Raw genomic sequence first — 20,470 nt, forward strand, 5'->3', positions numbered from 1 at the left:
TCCCCAGACAGCCATTTTCCTTTTTTGCATTTCTTTTCCTTGGGGATGGTCTTGATCCCTGTCTCCTGTACAATGTCCTGAACCTCATTCCATAGCTCATCAGGCACTCTATCTATCAGATCTAGGCCCTTAAATCTATTTCTCACTTCCACTGTATAATCATAAGGGATTTGATTTAGGTCATACCTGAATGGTCTAGTGGTTTTCCCTACTTTCTTCAATTTAAGTCTGAATTTGGTAATAAGGAGTTCATGGTCTGAGCCACAGTCAGCTCCTGGTCTTGTTTTTGCTGACTGTATAGAGCTTCTCCATCTTTGGCTGCAAAGAATATAATCATTCTGATTTTGGTGTTGGCCATCTGGTGATGTCCATGTATAGAGTCTTATGTATATATGTCTTATGGATATATGTGTACCTATGGCTCGGAGAAGGCAATGGCACCCCACTCCAGTACTCTTGCCTGGAAAATCCCATGGATGGAGGAGCCTGGAAGGCTGCAGTCCATGGGGTCGCTGAGGGTCGGACACGACTGAGCGACTTCACTTTCACTTTTCACTTTCATGCATTGGAGAAGGAAATGGCCACCCACTCCAGTGTTCTTGCCTGGAGAATCCCAGGGACAGGGGAGCCTGGTGGGCTGCCGTCTATGGGGTCGCACAGAGTCGGACATGACTGAAGTGACTTAGCAGAGCAGATACCTATGGCTGATTCATGTTGAGGTTTGACCGAAAACAACAAAATTCTTAGAGCAATTATTCTTCAATAAAAAGTAAATTAATTAAAAAAGAAATCCATGTTAAATATAAAAATGCATATAATTAAAACTAAATGGGAAACTTCCTTAGTGGCTGAGTGGTAAAGAATCCACCTGCTAATGCAGGAGACACAGATTTGATCCCTGATCCGGGAAGATCCCACATGCCTCGGAGCAATGAAGCCCGTGTACTCTCTCCTGTGCCAGAGAGCCACAATTACTGCACTCATGTGCTGCAACTACTGAAGGCTGAGCACCTAGAGCCTCAGGTGCTCAAAAGAGGTGCCAAAACAAGAGAAGCCACCACAATGAAAAGGCTATGCACTGAAACTAAAGAGTAGCCCCTGCTCCCCACAACTGGAGAAAGCCCACGCAGCAACAAAGACCCAGTACAGAGAAAAAGAAAACGAAATGGACAGACAGGGGCTTCTCTGCTGGTTCAGTGGTTAAGAATCTTCCTGGCAATTCAGGGGACAAATGTTTGATAACTTGTCTGGGAAGATCCCACATGCCATGGGTCAACTAAGCCCCCTGTGCCACAACTACTGAGCCTACGCACTGCAACCACTGAAGCCCATATACCCTAGAGCCCATCATCTGTAACAAGACAAGCCACTATGAAAGAAGACCCTGCTCATCACAACTAGAGAAAGCCCATGTGCAGCAATAAAGACCCAGCACAACCAAAGTAAAAAATTTAAATGTATATAAATTTTTAAAAACCTACATGGATGGAGAAAAATATGCCATGCTTAACACTAACAGAAAGCAGGAGTAGTCATGTTAATTTCAAATACAACAGACATTAAGGCAAGGAAAATTATCAGGAATACAGAAACTGATTAAATAATGATAAAGGGCTCAATTTTCCAAGAAGATATAACAGTCCTTACTGCTGCTACTGCTGCTGTTAAGTCGCTTCAGTTGTGTCCGACTCTCTGCGACCCCATAGATGGCAGCCCACTAGACTCCCCCATCCCTGGGATTCTCCAAGCAAGAAAACAGGAGTTTGTTGCCATTTCCCTCTCCAATGCATGAAAGTGAAAAGTGAAAGTGAAGTCTCTCAGTTGTGTCCGACTCTTCGAGACCCCATGGACTGCAGCCTACCAGGCTCCTCCGTCCATGGGATTTTCCAGGTAAGAGTACTAGAGTGGGGTGCCATCGCCTTCTCTGATAACAGTCCTTAGCTTGCATATATGCCACAACAGAGTGGAATATATTTTTGTCTTTTCATACTGTTCATGGGGTTCTCAAGGCAAGAACGCTGAAGTGGTTTGCCATTCCTTTCTCCAGTGGACCAAGTTTTGTTATAACTCTCCACCATGACCCACCATCTGTCTTGGGTGGCCGTACATGGCACGGCTCATCAGTTCAGTTCAGTTCGGTCACGCAGTTGTGTCCGATTCTTTCTGACCCCATGGACTGCAGTATGCCAGGCTTCCCTGTCCATTACCAACTCCTGGAGCTTATTCAAACTCATGTCATCGAGTCAGTGATGCCATCCAACCATCTCATTCTCTGTTGTCCCCTTCTCCTTCTGCCTTCAATCTTTCCAAGCATCAGGGTCTTTTCCAATGAGTCAGTTCTTCGCATCAGGTAGCCAAAGTATTGGAGTTTCAGCTTCAGCATCAGTCCTCCCAATGAATATTCAGGACTGATTTCCTTTAGGATTGACTGGTTGGATCTCCCTGCAGTCCAAGAGACTCTCAAGAGTCTTCTCCAACACCACAGTTCAAAAGCATCAAAAGCACAATTTTTCCACGCTCAGCTTTCTTTATAGTCCAACTCTCACATCTGTACATGTAAACTATATCACAAAGCTATAATAATCAAAACAGTATGGCATTGGTATATACACATCTGTCAGAAAAGACAGCCCAGAAGCAAACTCATAAATATACGAATCAACTAAATTATGACAGCAGGGCCAGGAATATACAATAGGGAAAAAAACAGTTGCTTCAATAAATGATACTGGGAAAATGGATAAACCACATACAAAAAAAAAAAAAAAAGAGAGACACTGGACCCCTATCTTATACTAAACACAAAAATCAACTCAAAATGGATTAAGGAATTGAATGTTAACACCTAAAACTGTAAAACTCCCAGAAGAAAATAGAGGACAAGCATGACATTAGTCTTAGCAATGACTTGTTTGACAACAAAAGCAAAGGCAACAACAGCAAAAATAGATTAAGTGGAACTACATCAAACTAAGAAGCTTCTGTACTGCAAAAATCTTCTACATTATCAACAAAATGAAAAGGCAACCTATAGAAGGGAAGAAAATATTTGCAAAGTATATGATAATGAGTAAACATCCAAAATATATAAAGAACTCATATAACTCAATAGGAAAAAAAAATGAAACAATCTGATTAAAAAGTGGGCAGAACATATGAATAAACATTTTTCCAAAGAAGATATGCAAATGCCCAACAGGTAAATGAAAAGGTACTTAATATCACTAATCATTAGGGAAATGCAAATCAAGATCACAGTGAAATATCACCCCATACCTATTAGGATGGCTATCACAAAAAGACAAAAGGTAACAAGTATGGGTGAGAATGTGAAGAAAAGGGAACCCTTGGCGTAACATTGGTGGGAACACAAATTGGTGCAGCTACTATGGAAAACAGTCTAGAGGCTCCTCAAAAAATTAAAATTAAAACTACCAAATGATCTAGCAATTGCAGTTCTGGGTATATATCCAAAGGGAATAAAAACAAGGTATCAAAAAGATATCTGTTCTCCCGTGTTTATTATGTATATTTAAAATAGCTAAGATATAAAAACAAGCTAAGTGTCCAACAATAGAAGAATGAATAAAGATGTGGTATTTATATCTGTACACACACACATACACACAATCAGGTATTATTCAGGCATGAGAAGGAAGGAAATCCTTGGCTGTGACAACATGGATAGACCTTGAGGGCATTATGATAAATGAAGTAAGTTAGAAAGAGAAACAAATACGGTAGCAGTTTATGTGGAATCTAAAAAAATATAAACTCATAGAAACAGAGACTAGAATGATGGTTACTAGGGACTGGGGGTGTGGGAGAAATGGGAAGATGTTGATCAAAAAGTACTTAAAACTTCCAGTTATAAGATGAATAAGTTCTGGGGATCTAAAAATACATCATGCTGATTATAGTTAATAATGGGGTTCCCTGGTGGTTCAGATGGTAAAGAATCTGCATGCAATGCAGGAGGCCTGGATTTGATCCCTGGGTTGGGAAGATCCCTTGGAGGAGGGCATGGCAACCGACTCCAGGATTCTTACCTGGAGAATCCCCATGGACAGAGGAGCTTGGCGGGCTACAGTCCATGGGTTTGCAGAGTCAGACATGACTGAGCGACTAAATACAGCACAGCATGGCACATAGTTAATAATACTGAATTGCGTATTTGAAAGTTGCTAAGAGTACATCTTAAATATTCTCACAACAACAGAAAAAGAAATGGCAATCCTGTGATGTGAAGGAGGTGTTAACTAACACTATAGTGGTAGTCATTTGCAACTTAAAAGTGTATAAAATTAATTCATACATCTTAAAAAATATACCACGTTATATATCACTTATATCTCAATTAAGCTGGGGGAAATAAAATGTAATAAGTAAATAAAAACTCTGATGTTTTCTCTTGTGCCTACATGGAAACATAACAAGAACCCAAGTGCATTTTTGTCTTATTTTGTAATAAATCCAAACATCTTTTTAAAAATTTCATAAATTGTATCCATATTATTTTAGATATATATTTTACATATTTAAATTTTTATATAAATAAAACATTTTATTTATAATTTAATAATATTTTATTCAAAAATAAACTTTATATTTTCTTATATTAAAACTGGATTATTTGCTTTACAAAAGAGAATTAAAAGACTTCTTTCATTTCACATGGGGAAATATGAAATCAAAATACCAGAGATTTCTCCGACTCATGAGAGTAGGACATCTAGTCCAAAGTATTGTGCTAAAAACTGTAAATGTATCTTCCTGTGTCTTAATAGGATATTCTCAAATTCTATCATAGTGCGAGCTAATTGCAGCACTAATTTAAGACCAATCATTCAGAGTCTTTAAAAAAAGGAATTAAATAATTCAAATGTGTATTTGACTTAATATTTCATCAACAGAACTGTACTTCTGCCTTAAAACTGAATCTCCAGATATGGCTGACCTAGTTGTGTTGCTTCTATTCACCTGGTATTGGCACTAAGAACAGGAGTTTTTTTTAGATGAACTTAGCAATACACACATATGGTACAGAAATACTTGAAGTGTTAAATAACTATTTTGTATCTCGTGGTTTTCCTAGAACAACTGAGTTGACATTTGCATTCATAGTACAAAAAGCGAGTAATGTTGTACCTAACAGAAATCAGTGCAGCAACAGTGGTCACTGTACACTTTGATACAACATACAGTAAAAACACTGCCAGTTTCACATAAAAATGCATTTCACAGTAAGTATTAATATAAAATATTAATTTTACCCTAGAGGACACTTTTAACTTAAAAAAATTCTGTGTGGTGAAAAGTATGCATAAAGATTTCTTCTATATACCAAAAAGTGATGACTGTCCAGAGGAAAAGCACTGTGCAACTTGCTGAGCTGCGAGATCAACTAGCCACTGTTCTCATAAACTTACTTGAGAAAAATGCCTGGTGGACAAACAGAGGTTATTCAGACTTGAATATTTGGCACATACTTTTTCTAAATTACAGAAGTGACCTTAGCATACTAAGGAAAACAACTGACGGTATTTGTAACCAATGATAAATTTGAGTTTTTAAGCAGGAATTAGAATCTTGGAAAATTTGCTTTCACCAATGTGAGCTTTATAGCTTCCCAACACTTAAAAGACATTCCTGATAAAATGAAAATATGTCAATGTTTGGAAGATCTGCATAACTTAATGAACCAATATTTTCCAAATAAACCATGCATGAAGCTACAAAATCCATTAAAAGTGCAAGACAGACCAATGGGTTTTAATGTAATAGTGTGAAAAGCTCATTTACATAATTTCAGAATCCACCTTGCAACTAACCTTTAAAAAACCTCACCATTTTCAACTTTTGGTGAGGTATTCACCTCAAATATCCACAATCTGAGATGGCTATTAAAATATACTAGTGCTTTTTCCAAGTGCATGTCTATGTGAAGCTGGATTTTCTTATGCTTCAACCAAAAAAACACTGCATCAGACTGAATACAAAAATACTGTGAGAACCTAGCTGTCATCTTTTAAGTCAAAAAATAAAGAAGTTTGCAAAAATGTAAAAACAATGTCATTCTTGTTAGACAATTTTTTTTTCTTGGAAAAGGTCAGTTTTTTGTTAAAAAATATGCTATTTGTACTAATATTTAATCAATTTATTGTTATTTTAAAAGGAAATGATAAATATTAAAAAGATTTTTAATTTCAAGTACGGTAAATATTGATAGATAGAACCCACATTTTTAAAAAAGGTCACTGAGATCCTCAATAATTTTTAGGAATATACAGTGGTACTGAGACCAAAACATTTGCAAATTACATTTCCAACATACTGAAGTATTCTAAAAAAAGGAAAACAGAATTGGATGATGAAGTAAAGGGTCATCACTTACAGCAAAAAAGCCTCATTCACAGCATCAAAGAACTCAGGGCAGAGTACTTCCTGAGGTTCATGTCCATGGTAGGTGAGCAGAGCCTCTACCAGTGGTTCAAAATCTGGCAAAGTAAGAAGTGGGACACAGATTCGTGACAGGGACCTTACTCGTTCAGGAGACATCCTATGGAATAAATAAAATGAGCAGTAAGTACCAAAATCTTAGAGCCACACATAGTTAAAGGCATATAAAATCTTCATGCTGAAAGAATTTAATTATTTCTTTGAGTTATTTTTTGATTTTAATTTCTTTGAATTATTTCTTTCATTTCTGAGGTTATAACTACCAATATTCATCACATTTGCAATTAAAACAAAGACACCTAAAATATTTATTAACTAGCTAAAAGTAACAAAAAAAAATCCATTTGATGTTAACATGAATAACATTTTTTGTTAAAAAATAACTATATTTTACAAAACAAAAAAATATTTAGTGAGAAGAGTGGCACTATTTTATATGTTTACAAATCTCTTTCCTATATGGTTTGAAAGAAGACAGTGAATTCTTATATTTAGTTGTGCATATTGAGAGTCCCTTGGACTGCAAGGAGATCCAACCAGTCCATTCTGAAGGAGATCAGCCCTGGGAGTTCTTTGGAAGGAATGATGCTGAAGCTGAAGCTCCAGTACTTTGGCCACCTCATTCGAAGAGTTGACTCAATGGAAAAGACTCTGATGCTGGGAGGGATTGGGGGCAGGAGGAGAAGGGGACGACAGAGGATGAGATGGCTGGATGGCATCACTGACTCGATGGACGTGAGTCTGAGTGAACTCCAGGAGTTGGTGATGGACAGGGAGGCCTGGCATGCTGCGATTCATGGGGTCGCAAAGAGTCGGACACGACTGAGCAACTGATCTGATCTAATTTATTGCAATACATTATTTCGGTTGAATTACATGGAGTCTAGTCCCACATAGATATGCATCAGTCAGCTTTAAAAGGCAGGAGTGTTATAATAGACTCTTCACACAATTATACATATTCTCGTTTGACAATACACTAAAATTCATCAAGTGCTGTTCACACTCATTCCTGAAAATCTGTCTAGGAACACAAGTAGAGCTGCCTGCCAGAGGTCTAGAGGGTTGGTGATGGGTTATCTCTACCATGAGAAAGGCTGACATTATCCACAAATTACTGGTCAAGCATTACCCTGAAAGCTGAATCAACCTGATATCAAATTTGATACAGAGATCAGCATTACCCTGATGTCTGTATCAAAAAGTTAAAAACAAAAAATAAGCTTTTCTTACTTTTGATTTCTTTGTCCTTTTGTATTATATTCTAGCAAAACTACTCAGCTCAATCTTTGGAGTCATTGTTATTTAGCTTTATCTTCTATTCAGCCAATTTATTGACTCCCCCCCTCAAATGTCTCCTCTTTAGGAAAAAAAAAACAAACCATTCCTATTTCAAGGATTTAATAAGTTTCTCTTCTTAAGATAATTAATAGTCGTTTTTCAGTGGCTCAGTCATGTCTGCCTCTTTGCGACCCCATGGACTACAGCATGTTAGGCTTCCCTGTCCTTCACTATCTCCCAGAGTTTGCTCAAACTCATGTCCATTGAGTTGGTGATGCCATCCAACCATCTCATTCTCTATCGCACCCTTCTCCTCCTGCCCTCAATCTTTCCCAGCATCAAGTCTTTTCCAATTAGTTGGCTTTTCACATCAGGAGATCAAAGTACTGGAGCTTCAGCTTCAGCATCAGGCCTTCCAATGAATATTCAGAGTTGATTTCCTTTAGGCTAATTAAAGAATAATGAGATAATTATTCTTTTTTTATTAAAAAATCCAATCACTTATCCTTGTAAATGTATATATTGGTATATTTGCATTTTCCGTTTGTTACATTTGGTTCATTTTTCCTTATGGTGTCAATTTTTCATGAATATCTGGTGGTTTTCACTTGTTCTTTCTGGAATTTGGGATTCCACATTAGCCTCTCCATGAATGCTCTGTTCAGTGTAGTTGACCTCCAGCGCTAGGGGGCAGGGTCAGGGATGTGGTGCTGGCTGTGGTTGCCAATAAATTGCATTCTAGGCACTAGAGCACCCCCCAGACTGCTGGGCGTTGATAGCCATTTGATACTTATTCTCTTTCAAAGGCTCCTGTCCCTCCTATTTGCTGGAAACAGGACACTGTTGTCTCTATTCTGGGGCTAGCGGGTGAGGAGGAGGAGTGGATGAAGGACTGGCCAGCTGGCTGCTATTCCTGCAGTACTAACAAGGACTACTATCTTGTTGGCTGCCATCTACCCTCCTATTTCTTGAATCTACCCTTAAAAAAAATGCTCTTACAAACTTTTGGGGATGTGATATTTACCTTAAAAATATGCCCCTACCTACCACTCTAAGCTTCTCTCATAATTTGAGGGTCATCAAAAGCCCCCTCTCGTTCTTGTGGTATTATGTATTCAATTGTTAAAATTATAGAAGTTGGGAGTATAAAGTAAACACTAGGACATTCAGGTGCTTAATTCATCACTTGATTTCATTTTTTACATTACATTTTCATGTTAATCTTCTGGCTAAATCGTTAGAGTTCCTACTCATCATAGGTTAGGCACATTAATCTTCAGGATTTTTCCAAGTTTTCTATATCAGAGGTACTCAAAGTACAGGTCTAGAAATCAGCAGCAGCAGCATCTCTAGAAGTGAGGCCAAGGAATCTGTTTACATTTTTCCAGGGTAATCTTCTGCACACTAAAGTTTGAGAAACACTGCTCTACTCTTTAAAAGTCTCCAGAATTAGTTATCAATCTCTAAAAATCAACTGAATACTTTAAGAAAATATAATTGCACATAAGGTTTACATTATTATTAATTTCTTATAAATTATTAGTTTAGCTGTATTATTTACTTGATAACAGCAAAATTCTCATAGAGACAATTTTTTGTCTAACTACACAATGATTAAAAAAAAAAGTCAACAAAAGAGTCCAACATGCAGTACTTGGGTGCAATCTCAAAAATGACAGAAGGATCTCAGTTCATTTCCAAGGCAAATCATTCAACATCATAGTAGTCCAATTCTATGCCCCAACCACTGATACTGAAGAAGCTGAAGTTCACTGGTTCTATAAACCTAAAAGATCTTCTGGATCTAACACCAAAAAAAGATGCCCTTTTCATCATAGGGGATTGGAATACAAAAGTCAAGAGATATTGGGAATAACAGACAAGTTTGACCTTGGAGCACAAAATGAAGCAGGGCAAAGGCTAACAGTTTTGTCAAGAGAACACACTGGCCATAGTAAGCACCCTTTTCCAACAACCCAAGAGACGACTCTACACCCAGATATCACCAGATGGTCAATACTGAAATCAGATTGATTATGTTCTTTGCAGCCAAAGATGAAGAAGCTCTCAGCAAAAACAAGACCTGGAGCTGACTGTGGCTCAGATCATGAGCTCCTTATTGTAAGATTCAGACTTAAATTGAAAAAAGTAAGGAAAACCACTAGGCCATTCACGTATGACCTAAAATCAAATCCGTTATGATTAACAGTGAAGTTGATGCACAGATTTGAGAGATTAGACTCGGTAAACAGAGTGCCTGAACAACTGTGGATGGAGGTTTGTAATACTGTGCAAGGGGTGGTGACCAAAACTATCCCAAAGATAAAGAGATGCAAGAAGACAAAGCGGTTGTCTGAGGAGGCTTTACGAACAGCTGAGGAAAGAAGAGAAGTGAAAGGCAAGGGAGAAAGGGAAAGATATATCCAGCTGAATGCAGAGGTCTAAAGAATAGCAAGGGGAGATAAGAAGGCCTTCTTAAATAAACAATGCAAAGAATAGAGGAAAACAATAGAATGAGAATGATTAGATATCTCTTCTAGAATACTGGGAGATATCAAAGTATTATTTCATGCAACGATGGGTACAATAAAGGACAGAAACAGTAAGGACCTAATAGATGCAGAAGAGATAAAGAAGAGGTGGTAAGAATATACAGAAGAACTGTACAAAATGATCTTAATGACCCAGATAACCACGATGGTTTGGTCACTCACCTACAGCCAGACATCCTGGTGTGTGAAGTCAAGTGGATCTTAGGAAGCATTACCACAAACAAAGCTAGTGGAAGTGATGGAATTCCAGCTGAGCTACTTAAAATTCTAAAAGACAATGCTGTTAAAGTGCTGCACTCGATAATGTCAGCAAATGTGGAAAACTCAAGAATGGCAACAGGACTGGCAACGGTCAACATTCATTCCAATCCCAAAAAGGCAATGCCAAAGAATGTTCAAACTACTGTACAGTTTTGCTCATTTCACAACACAGAGTACTAACCATTATACAATCATGGCCAATCACTCATTTCACATGCTAACAAGTTTATGTTCAAAATCCTTCAAGCAAGGCTTCAGCAGTACATGATCAAAAACTTCCAGATGTACAAGCTTGGTTTCAAAGAGGCAGAAGAACAAGAGATCAAACTGCCAACATTTGCTGGATCATAGAGAAAGCAAGGGAATTCCAGAAAAATATCCACTTCTGCTTCATTGACTACACTAAAGCCTTTGACTGTGTGAATCACAACAAACCATGGAAAATCCATAAAGAAATGAAAATACCAGACCACCCTACTTTACCTCCTGAGAAACCTATATGTAGGTCAAGAAGCAACATTTATAACTAGACATGGAACAACAGACTGGTTAAAAATTAGGAAAGTATGAGAAGATTACATACTGTCACCTTGCTTATTTAACTTCTATGCAGAGTATATCATGCAAAATACCAGGCTGGATGAATCACCAACTGGAATCAAGATTGCCAAGAGAATTATCAACAACCTCAGATATACAGATGACACTACTCTAATGGCAGAAAGCAAAGAAGAACTAAAGAGCCTCTTGATGAGGGTGAAAGAGGAGAGTGAAAATGCTGGCTTAAAACTCAACATTCAAAAGACTAAGATCATGGCATCCAGTCCCATCACTTCATGGCAAATAAACTGGGAAAAAGTGGAAACAATGACAGATTTTCTTGGGCTCTAAAATCACTGCAGATGGTGACTGCAGCCATGAAATTAAAAGGCACTTGTTCCTTGGAAGAAAAGCTATGATTAACCTAGATAGCATATTAAAAAGCAGAGACATCACATTGCCAACAAAGGTCCATTTAGTCAAAGCTATGGTTTTTCCAGTAGTCATATACAGATGTGAGAGTTATCTTATAAAGAAGGGTGAGCACTGAAGAATCGATGCTTTTCAAACTGTGCTGGAAAAGACTCTTTGAGATTCCCTTGGATTGCAAGGAGATCAAACCAGTTAATCCTTAAGGGAATCAATCCTGAATATTCATTGGAAGGACCGATGCTAAAGCTGAAGCTCCAATGCTTTGGGCACCTGATTCGAAGAGACGACTCACTGGAAAAGACCCCAATGCTGTGAAAAATTGAAGAGAAAAGGAGAAAGAGGGAGCAGATGAGATAGCATCATTGACTCAATGGAAATTAATTTGAGCAAACTCTAGGAGACAGCAGAGGATAGAGGGGTCTGGCGTGCTGCAGTCCATGGAGTTGCCAACAGTCGGAGATGATTTTCCAACTGAACAACAATAACACAATGATATCTTCTCATTGTGAACAGTTTGTCTTTTCTCCTTAAATATTCACCCATTTTAAAACTCACTTCTTGTTCTTTACCACTTTTCCAAATGGCTGAGGTCTCTCAACAGCATTTATCTTCCACAGTGCTCTATCATCTTTCTCTAACTCACCATCCAGATTGTTTTAGACCTAAAATTAATTCGTGTGTTTTTGAGTCTATAATCTACATTGTTAACAAAAAGATATATTTACCTTGAGTTGTAAATACCTTAAACTCTTGGAATATATGAGCTTACTGGTTAGGATAAGAAAAGAGAAAGCTACTGTTTGTGTGTGATGGAAGCTGCTTCTTTTGTGTGTATATTTTGCACAGCAGCTAGCAGAATATTTTGCACAGAATAAAGGCTCCATGAAAGTTTGAGAAATTGCAAAATATGCCTGAGCATTACATGCACTCATAATAAATCCAGAATTCTGAAATACAGGAGGAGTACATGATGCTCTTGTCTCTATAGCCTTACCAATCAGTTCTCTTCTCTAAAAGACCTATAAGTACAACTTTTCTCTCATTATCTTAAAAAAAAGGAGAGTCAGAGACTATTATTGGTCACTGAGTGGGTAAAAAAGATGACCTCAGCACCAAGGGCATTTATCAAGAATTGACACTTACAGGCTGCAGATTATATCTCCTAATTAGGCTGGAAAAAGTCCAAGATAATTTTCCTGAAAAATTCTAACGTCTCAGATAACTGAGGTAGCTCTTGATTCTACCAAAATGCAGACAGACCAAATGATAATCTTCCAAAGTGCTCACAGCCTTCTTTTACTGGAGTGTGGAGATTTAACTTCAACCAGACTTATGCAATATTTTCCAGACTGGATTATACTAAGCATTAGGTCTTGACTGATTGCCAGAGCAGCACTTCCAAACGATTTTTGCACAAGAATTCAACTGCAGAAGAATCAATGGTAACCATACACTGCTAGAGATATCCTTCCCATGTGGGTGCACTGCACTTTCCAAACCATCTGCAGCAAACCACAGAAATACAAGCTGAACTGATGATGCTCAGAAAGTCCAGAATGTTGCTCCTTCTAGACAGTTTATAGCAAAGAACAAGAGAGATTTTAAACATTCTGTCATTAGATTGTTGATTTTAGTTGGTGGCAAGTGAAACTCTATTTAAAGCACTATGACAAGATCATTTATCAGACCTCTAAAAATAATGCAAAAGGAAATTCCAAATAGGTTTTCCTATTTTTTTCCTTTTGTTCCACTGACAATTTATGCACTGAAGTTATTAATTTCTATATTTTCTATAGGCTTTGAGAATTGTTTTGAAATGAACTTTAAACATTCAAGTGGCAAGAAGAAAGAAAATAGAAACCCTCTATAAAAAAACAAATCCCAGAAAAAAGCAGTGTAGCACTGTTTATGAGGGATTTAAGTTAAGAGTCTTTGAGTTGCTTTAACATTTGAAGCCATATTAGCAGAAGGAAAGTAATGATAAAACCCAAGTTTCATAAATAATAGGAATGAATATCTGGATTCAAATGTACCAGAAAGTAGTTTTCCCACAATGCTATATTCAAATTCAAATCTTTTTATTTTTAAATTTTAAAAATATACAGATAACTTCAGACACAGAGTAGGAAAAACTTACATATTATTGTGATACATATTTTAATTATTATAAATAACTTATGACAGTAACAACTATAATGGCTCCAGCATGTTTGGCAGCTCTCTCAAATATCATGATGCCATTCCACTAACTAATTTTACAAAATCAGTTTCTGCTCAAGACAAGAGAACACACTTGGCAGAATTCACTAGAATTGTAGACTTAAGAGTTCTGAGTCTCACACAAGCTTTCAGGGACCCAGGTTCTTTTCTGGTGGTAGAACCAAACTTTCTGGTTTTAGGTCTTAAAAGCAGGATTTTCAAAACTCATAAAGAGACTCAAAAAGTATGTTGGGCATCAAATTCCTTTTTAAATTCAGCTTTCTGGTAAGAATAACAACCTAACCCAAGAGACAGAATTTCTCTAAAATTTCAATGCTTTCAGAAAAATATCCACAAGAAATTTCTGTTGAAATCTAGAATTCTTTCTAAAAAGGAAAAAAAAAAAGAAAAAAAAAAACCTCATAGAAAATATCATTCTAGAGAGCAAATAAGGAATGTATCAGATGTGTCAGTGTCTAGAGGACATTCTATTAGCATAGGCAGTGTCTCTTTAATTTTTTGATTCTTTTTAAAATATTTAGTAGCATTCTCCAGTGAAGTTATCTGGTCCAAGACTTTTCTTTGTTGGGGAGGATTTTGATTACTGATTCTATCTCCTTACTAGTATAGATTTATCCAGATTTTTAAATTTATAATTTGGTATATCAATAAAAATTTATCCATTTTTTGTTGGTGTATAAAGGTCTATAATCTGTCTTATGATCCTTTCTATTTTTACGGCATCAGTTGTAACATCTCCTCTTTCATTTCTGGTATTTATTATTTGAATATTCTGTTTTTGTTAGTCTAGCTAAGGGGTTGTCAATTTTGTTGATCTTTAAAAAAACCAAACCTTTTTTCTGTTTTTCTATTCTCTAGTTTATCTCTATTATAATCTTAATTTTTTTCATTCTTTCTGAATCCTTGGGTTTAGTACATTCTTTTACTAGCTCCTTGAGGTATAAAGTTAGGTTACTGATTAGAGGTATCTCTTCTTTTTTAATGAAGGCATTTATCACTATATACATCCCTCTTAGTACTGCTTTTCCTACATCTTATAATTTTTGGTATACTGTGTTTTTGTTTTCATCTGTCTCAAGATATTCTTCAATTTCCCTTGTGATGTCTTCTCTGATATATTAATTGTTCAATAGTGTATTGTTTAATTTGCACATATTTGTGAATTTCCCAATTTTCCTATTATTGATTTTTAGTTGTGTACTGTCATGGTTAGAAAGATGTTTGGTATGATTTCAATCTTAAATTTGTTAGAACTTGTTTTGTGGCCTAATATATGATCTATCCTGGAGAATTTCTATGTGTGCTTGAGAAGAATGTACATTCTGCTATTATAGAGTGTCCTAAATATAACTATAAGGTCCTATTCATCTTTGATGTTTTTCAAATCCTCTGTTTCTTTATTGACCTTTGGTCTGGTTGATCTATACATTACTGAAAATGGGGCATTGAAATTTCCTATTATTACTGTGCTGCTTTCTAGTTTTCCCTTCAATCAATATTTGCTTCATGTATTTTGGTGCTTTACTGTTAGGTGCATATGTATTTAAAAATGTTTTATCTTCTGAGAGAACTGATCCCCTTTCCCATTATATAACGTCCTTCTTTGTTTCTTGAAACAGTTTTTGACTTTGTCTAATAAAAGTATGGCCACCCCTGCTCTCTTGTGGCTACCATTTGCATGGAATACCTTTTTTCACCCTTTCACTTTCAGGTTTTATATATATCCTTACACCTAAAATGAGTTTCTTGTAGAAAGCATATAGTTGGCCTTATTTTTTTAGCCAATTAGTCACTCTATGGTTTTTGATTGGAGATTTTAATGCATTTACAGTTAAAGTAATTACAGTAAGTCCCCCTACATATGAACTTACAAGTTGTGAATTTTTGAAGATATGAATGTGCGTTCACATATTTAATCATGTTAGTTCACATGCCTGGCATATATTGTCACGTTCACGCATCCTTTACAAGGGGTTGTGCTTTTGTGTACTTTGCTGTAGAGTACTATTTTTGTGCAACACGAGGAGCTTACTAATGAAGACCAGATGGAACTGGAGGACCAGAGAAAGGATGAAGAGAGACAAAATGAAGAAGTAACTGAAGAACCAAAGAGATTCATGACAGGAAATGGCAAGGGGATTTTCTTTATTTTAGGAGGCACTGTTAGCTTTTGAGGCACAGGACCCAAATGCAGAATGGAACGTGATGGCTATAGCAGTTGATCAGAATGCAGCCCAGTGTATTCTATATCATTCTGTGTCATCTGGGATGAGAAAAAAAGAGCTGCTACCTAGACATCATTGGGTCATTTTTTCAACAGGGTAGATAGAATTGAATCCAGCAAGGAACCAGAACATGTGCCATCAATGTCTGGCATGAGTGAAATTGCAGCTTGCCCTCCATCTCCTATTGCTGATGATCTTTTAGCTCTACCATCTCCCAGCCTCCTCTCCCTATCCAGTCAGTAACTCTTCTTGCCTGTTTACTCAATGCCAGCCCTTGTATACCAGCTATTGCACTGGACTACTGTACTTTTCAAGGTACTCTGCTATAAGATTAAAAATGCTTCCTTTATATTGTTTTTTACATATTACTTGTATGAAACATATCATAAACCTATTATAGTGTTAGCTGGCTAACTCTCTTGGCCTTAGGAACAAACTAGATTTATGAACACACTCTCAGAACAGACCTCATTCACAAGTAGGGGACTTTCTGTACTAATGGAGAAGGACTTACTATTGTCATTTCGCCGTTTTCTGTATGTCTTTGGTTATTCTGTCCCTATTCTTCCCACTTGCTGCCTTTCTTTGTATAGTTGAAAAAAATTTTTTTGGTAGGGATCTGCTTTGATTTCCTTCTCATTTTCCTTTATGCAACTTCTATAGGTATTCTCTGTGTTGTTACCATGGGGATAACATTAACTATCTTACAGTTACAGCAATTTATTTTATTTTTTATCTTTTCTTAAATTGGGATATAGCTGATATATAATATCATATAAGTTTCAGGTGTACATAATTTTTAAAAGTTAGACTCCATTTATAGTTACTATAAAATATTGGCTATATTCCTTGTGTTGTATAATATATCCTTACAGCTTTTTTAAAATTTATTTTTAAATAGAGGATAATTGCTTTACAGTGTTGTGCTGGTTTCTGCCTTACAACAGTGTGAATCAGCCACAAGTATACATATATCCTCTAGCTCATGAACTTCCTTCCCACCCGCTATCCTACCCCTTTAGGTTGTAGCTTATTTATTTTATACATAATAGCTGCTGCTGCGGCGGCTAGTACCTCTTAATCGCTACCCTTAGCTTGCCTCTCCCTATCTTCCTTCTCCTCACTAGGAACTACTAGTTTGTTCTCTATATCTGTGAGTCTGTTTCCTTTTTGTTATACCTACTAGTTTGTCTTATTATTTAGATTCCACATATAAGTGATATCATACAAATATTTGTGTTTCTCTGTCTGACTTATTTCACTTAGCACAACACCCTCCAGGTCCATTCATATTGTTGTAAGTGGCAAAACTTTGCTCTTTTTTTGTGGCTGAGTAGTATTCCATTGTGTGTGTGTGTGTGTGTGTGTACTATCTATTTTAAACTGACAACTTCAGTTGTAGGAAAAAAAATCTTTACTTCTTTGTATCTCCTCGCTGTGCTTTATGATTTTGATGTCATAAGTTACATCGTGCAATACTTTTTATCCATTAACATGGTTTTACAGTTACCATTTTTTAATGATTTTTATATTTTAAGTTAGGAGCCTGGTAGGCTGCAATCCAAGAGGTCGCTAAGAGTCGAATACGACTGAGCGCCTTCACTTTCACTTTTCACTTTCATGCACTGGAGAAGGAAATGGAAACCCACTCCAGTGTTCTTGCCTGGAGAATCCCAGGGACGGGGGCGCCTGGTGGGCTGCCGTCTATGGGGTCGCCAGAGTCGGACACGACTGAAGTGACCTAGCAGCATTACAGTATTACATGATTTTATATGTGTTTATATATTTACTCTACCAGAGAATTTTGTATGTTGGGATGCTCTTGTGTTGCTGTCTAGAGTTCCTTTGTTTTCAACTTGAAAAACTCCCTTTAACGATTCTTATAGGAAGTTTAGTGGTGATGAACTCCTTCAGCTTTTGCTCATCTGGGAAGGTCTTAATTTCTCTTTCATGCCAAGGACAGTTGGCAGAATATAATCATCTCAGTTGGTAGGTTTTTCTTTTTTAGCACTTTGAATATATCATCCCACTCCCTTCTGGACTTAATGTTTCTACAGAATAATGTACTAATAATCTTTATGTGAGTGTCCTTGAATGTGATTTGTTTTTTCTTACTGTTGTCAATATTCTCTTTCTTTGACTTTTTTGCCCCTCCAACCTCCTGTCTTTAACTTTTGACAGTTTGATTGTAACATTTCTCAGATGGGCCTTTTCAGTTCATCTTGTCAAAGGTCTTTAATTTGGGTGTCCAATTCCTTCCTCATATTTGATAAGCTCTTTACGTTTTGCTTTCTTCTTCTGGCACTCTCACAATGTGTATAACTGGTCCATTTCATGGTGTCCCATTAGTTTTTAGGCTTAACTTTTATGTATTAATTTTTCTTTATATTTTCCTAATTTAATAATTTCAAAAAACATGTCTTCCAGTAGCTTGATCAAGTCTGTTGAACCATTTTAGTGAATTTCTAAATTCAGTTGCTGTATTCTTCAGCTGCAGAATATCTGCTTGGTTGTTCATCAATAACTTCTATTTGCTTTGCTGGTGGTCCCATTTGGTTCATGCATCATTTTTTAAAATTTTGTTCAGTTGTTTATCTGTATTCTTTTGCAGTGCATTGAAGTTTTTTTTAGAATGATCATTTTGAATAATCAGCTAATTCATAGACTTCCATTTCTTTAAGGTAGGTTTGTAGAGATTCCTTTTATTCCTTTGACTGAGCCATGTTTTCCTGTTTCTTTGTGTGTCTTATTATTTTTTTGTTGTGTTTTTTGAATTTGAAGAGTCACCTCTCCTGGTCTTTATGGACTGGTTCTATACAGGGGAAGATTTTTAATCAATCTGTCTAGAGAACCTGGGGGGCCTTCAAACATTTTCTGGGGATGCATCTTCTCTATGTTTGTGTACATAATTTCCCAATTAGAGAGCTCTGAGTTTCTTTTTCAAGAGTTTCTTATCTCTTTCTCCCTCTAGTGTTTATCTGTGGTACCACAGATTCTCTGATGGTACAACAAGCTACTAAGCTCTTTTGTTCTCTGTAGCCCCTCAGGCATCCAAAGTATACGCCTTCCCTTACTGCCTCAGGTCAGGGGAGACAGAAACTAATCTCTAAGGTAGTCCAGGGTAGCCCCTTTAAAGGAGGAGGCGATGGCACCCCACTCCAGTACTCTTGCCTGGAGAGTCCCATGGACGGAGGAGCCCGGTGGGCTGCAGTCCATGGGGTCGCTAGGAGTCGGACACGACTGAGCGACTTCACTTTCACTTTTTACTTTCATGCATTGGAGAAGGAAATGGCAGTCCACTCCAGTGTTCTTGCCTGGAGAGTCCCAGGGACGGCGGAGCCTGGTGGGCTGCTGTCTATGGGATCGCACAGAGTCAGACACGACTGAAGCACTGAGGCGACTTAGCAGCAGCAGCCCCTTTAAAAGCTGAAACATTGTATGTACATTCTACTCTTCTCCCTAGCCCCCACCCTAAAAGAGAAATTGTGAGTTGGGTACTTTGTCCTAATCATGTTAACCTGGGCCGGCCTCTGTCTGTGGCACTGCCAGTTCTCTGTTGCTACAAAAATCAGCTAAGCACTGTTTAACTCTCCATGGTCTCCAGCCATTAAAAGTATGCTGGTTTCCTGTCAGTGGTCAGAGTTAGGAAAGACAGATGGCAGTTCCTCAGGTAGTCTCCCAAAAGTTAGAACATTGGACACATGCCATTCTTTCTTTCCCAAGGTAGAAGCTTCAACCTAGATTTTTTTCCTTCCAATCCCCCAAGCCTGAAAAGCTTAGGGGAGGGGCTACTGTGGTTGATATGAAATGGCTTTCTTACATGTTTCAATATGGTTATGCTTGGTTTTGAGCTTGCCAGGGGTACTTCATAATTGATTTCTGAATTTCTTACAAAGGCTCTTTGGATCATACACTACTATTAAATTAGTGCTTCTGTGGGGAAACAAGACTTATGCTTCCTATTCTGCTATCTTGCTGACATCACTCCTTAAGAATTTTTAAAATGTTTATTATTTTTTCAGTTTTCTTCTTTCAGTAATGACCCGCTTATATCTTGTCCATTTCCATACTGGAGTGTTTGCCTTATGATTGATTTGCAGGAAGCATTTCTATAGTCTGCACACTAATCCTTTGTCTGTTTTATAAACTGCAAATACCTTATAAATCTGGCTGTTCTTTTCTATTTATTTAATAGCTTCTTGTTATTGCTTCTATTTATTCTTACTGAATTTTAAGAAATCATCAACTTTACCTATGGTGGGAGTTTGGTGTAGAGTGTAAATACACATTGCATCCTACTGACTTTTTAAATCCCCTTCAGTAATTTTTAATTCTATTACTTCAAAGATCCATTATTCAACATTCACCTCAAGGCTAAATCAAAGTCTTTACCTGATGTATAAATGATGGTAAGTGCTTTCCACACACCCTATGGGCACTTCATCTTATTTTTTAAGGTGTACTTTATATACCACAAAATGTACCTGTTTAAAATGTAGA

General features: G+C 37.1%; 1 protein-coding gene across 21 annotated transcripts in view; it reads right to left on the bottom strand.

Annotated features, from left to right (window-relative positions):
- The window catches only part of FANCC (FA complementation group C), a 343,951-nt gene that overhangs the window by 70,624 nt on the left and 252,857 nt on the right, over positions 1-20,470 (bottom strand). For all 21 annotated transcript variants that reach the window (XM_024995472.2, XM_059888957.1, XM_059888956.1 and 18 more), the window contains one exon: positions 6,395-6,559. In XM_024995472.2, coding sequence (XP_024851240.1) covers positions 6,395-6,559 — 165 coding nt within the window. The remainder of the gene's footprint in view (positions 1-6,394; positions 6,560-20,470) is intronic.

Source organism: Bos taurus, chromosome 8 (genome assembly GCF_002263795.3).
Source record: "Bos taurus isolate L1 Dominette 01449 registration number 42190680 breed Hereford chromosome 8, ARS-UCD2.0, whole genome shotgun sequence".
Taxonomy (NCBI): domain Eukaryota; kingdom Metazoa; phylum Chordata; class Mammalia; order Artiodactyla; family Bovidae; genus Bos; species Bos taurus.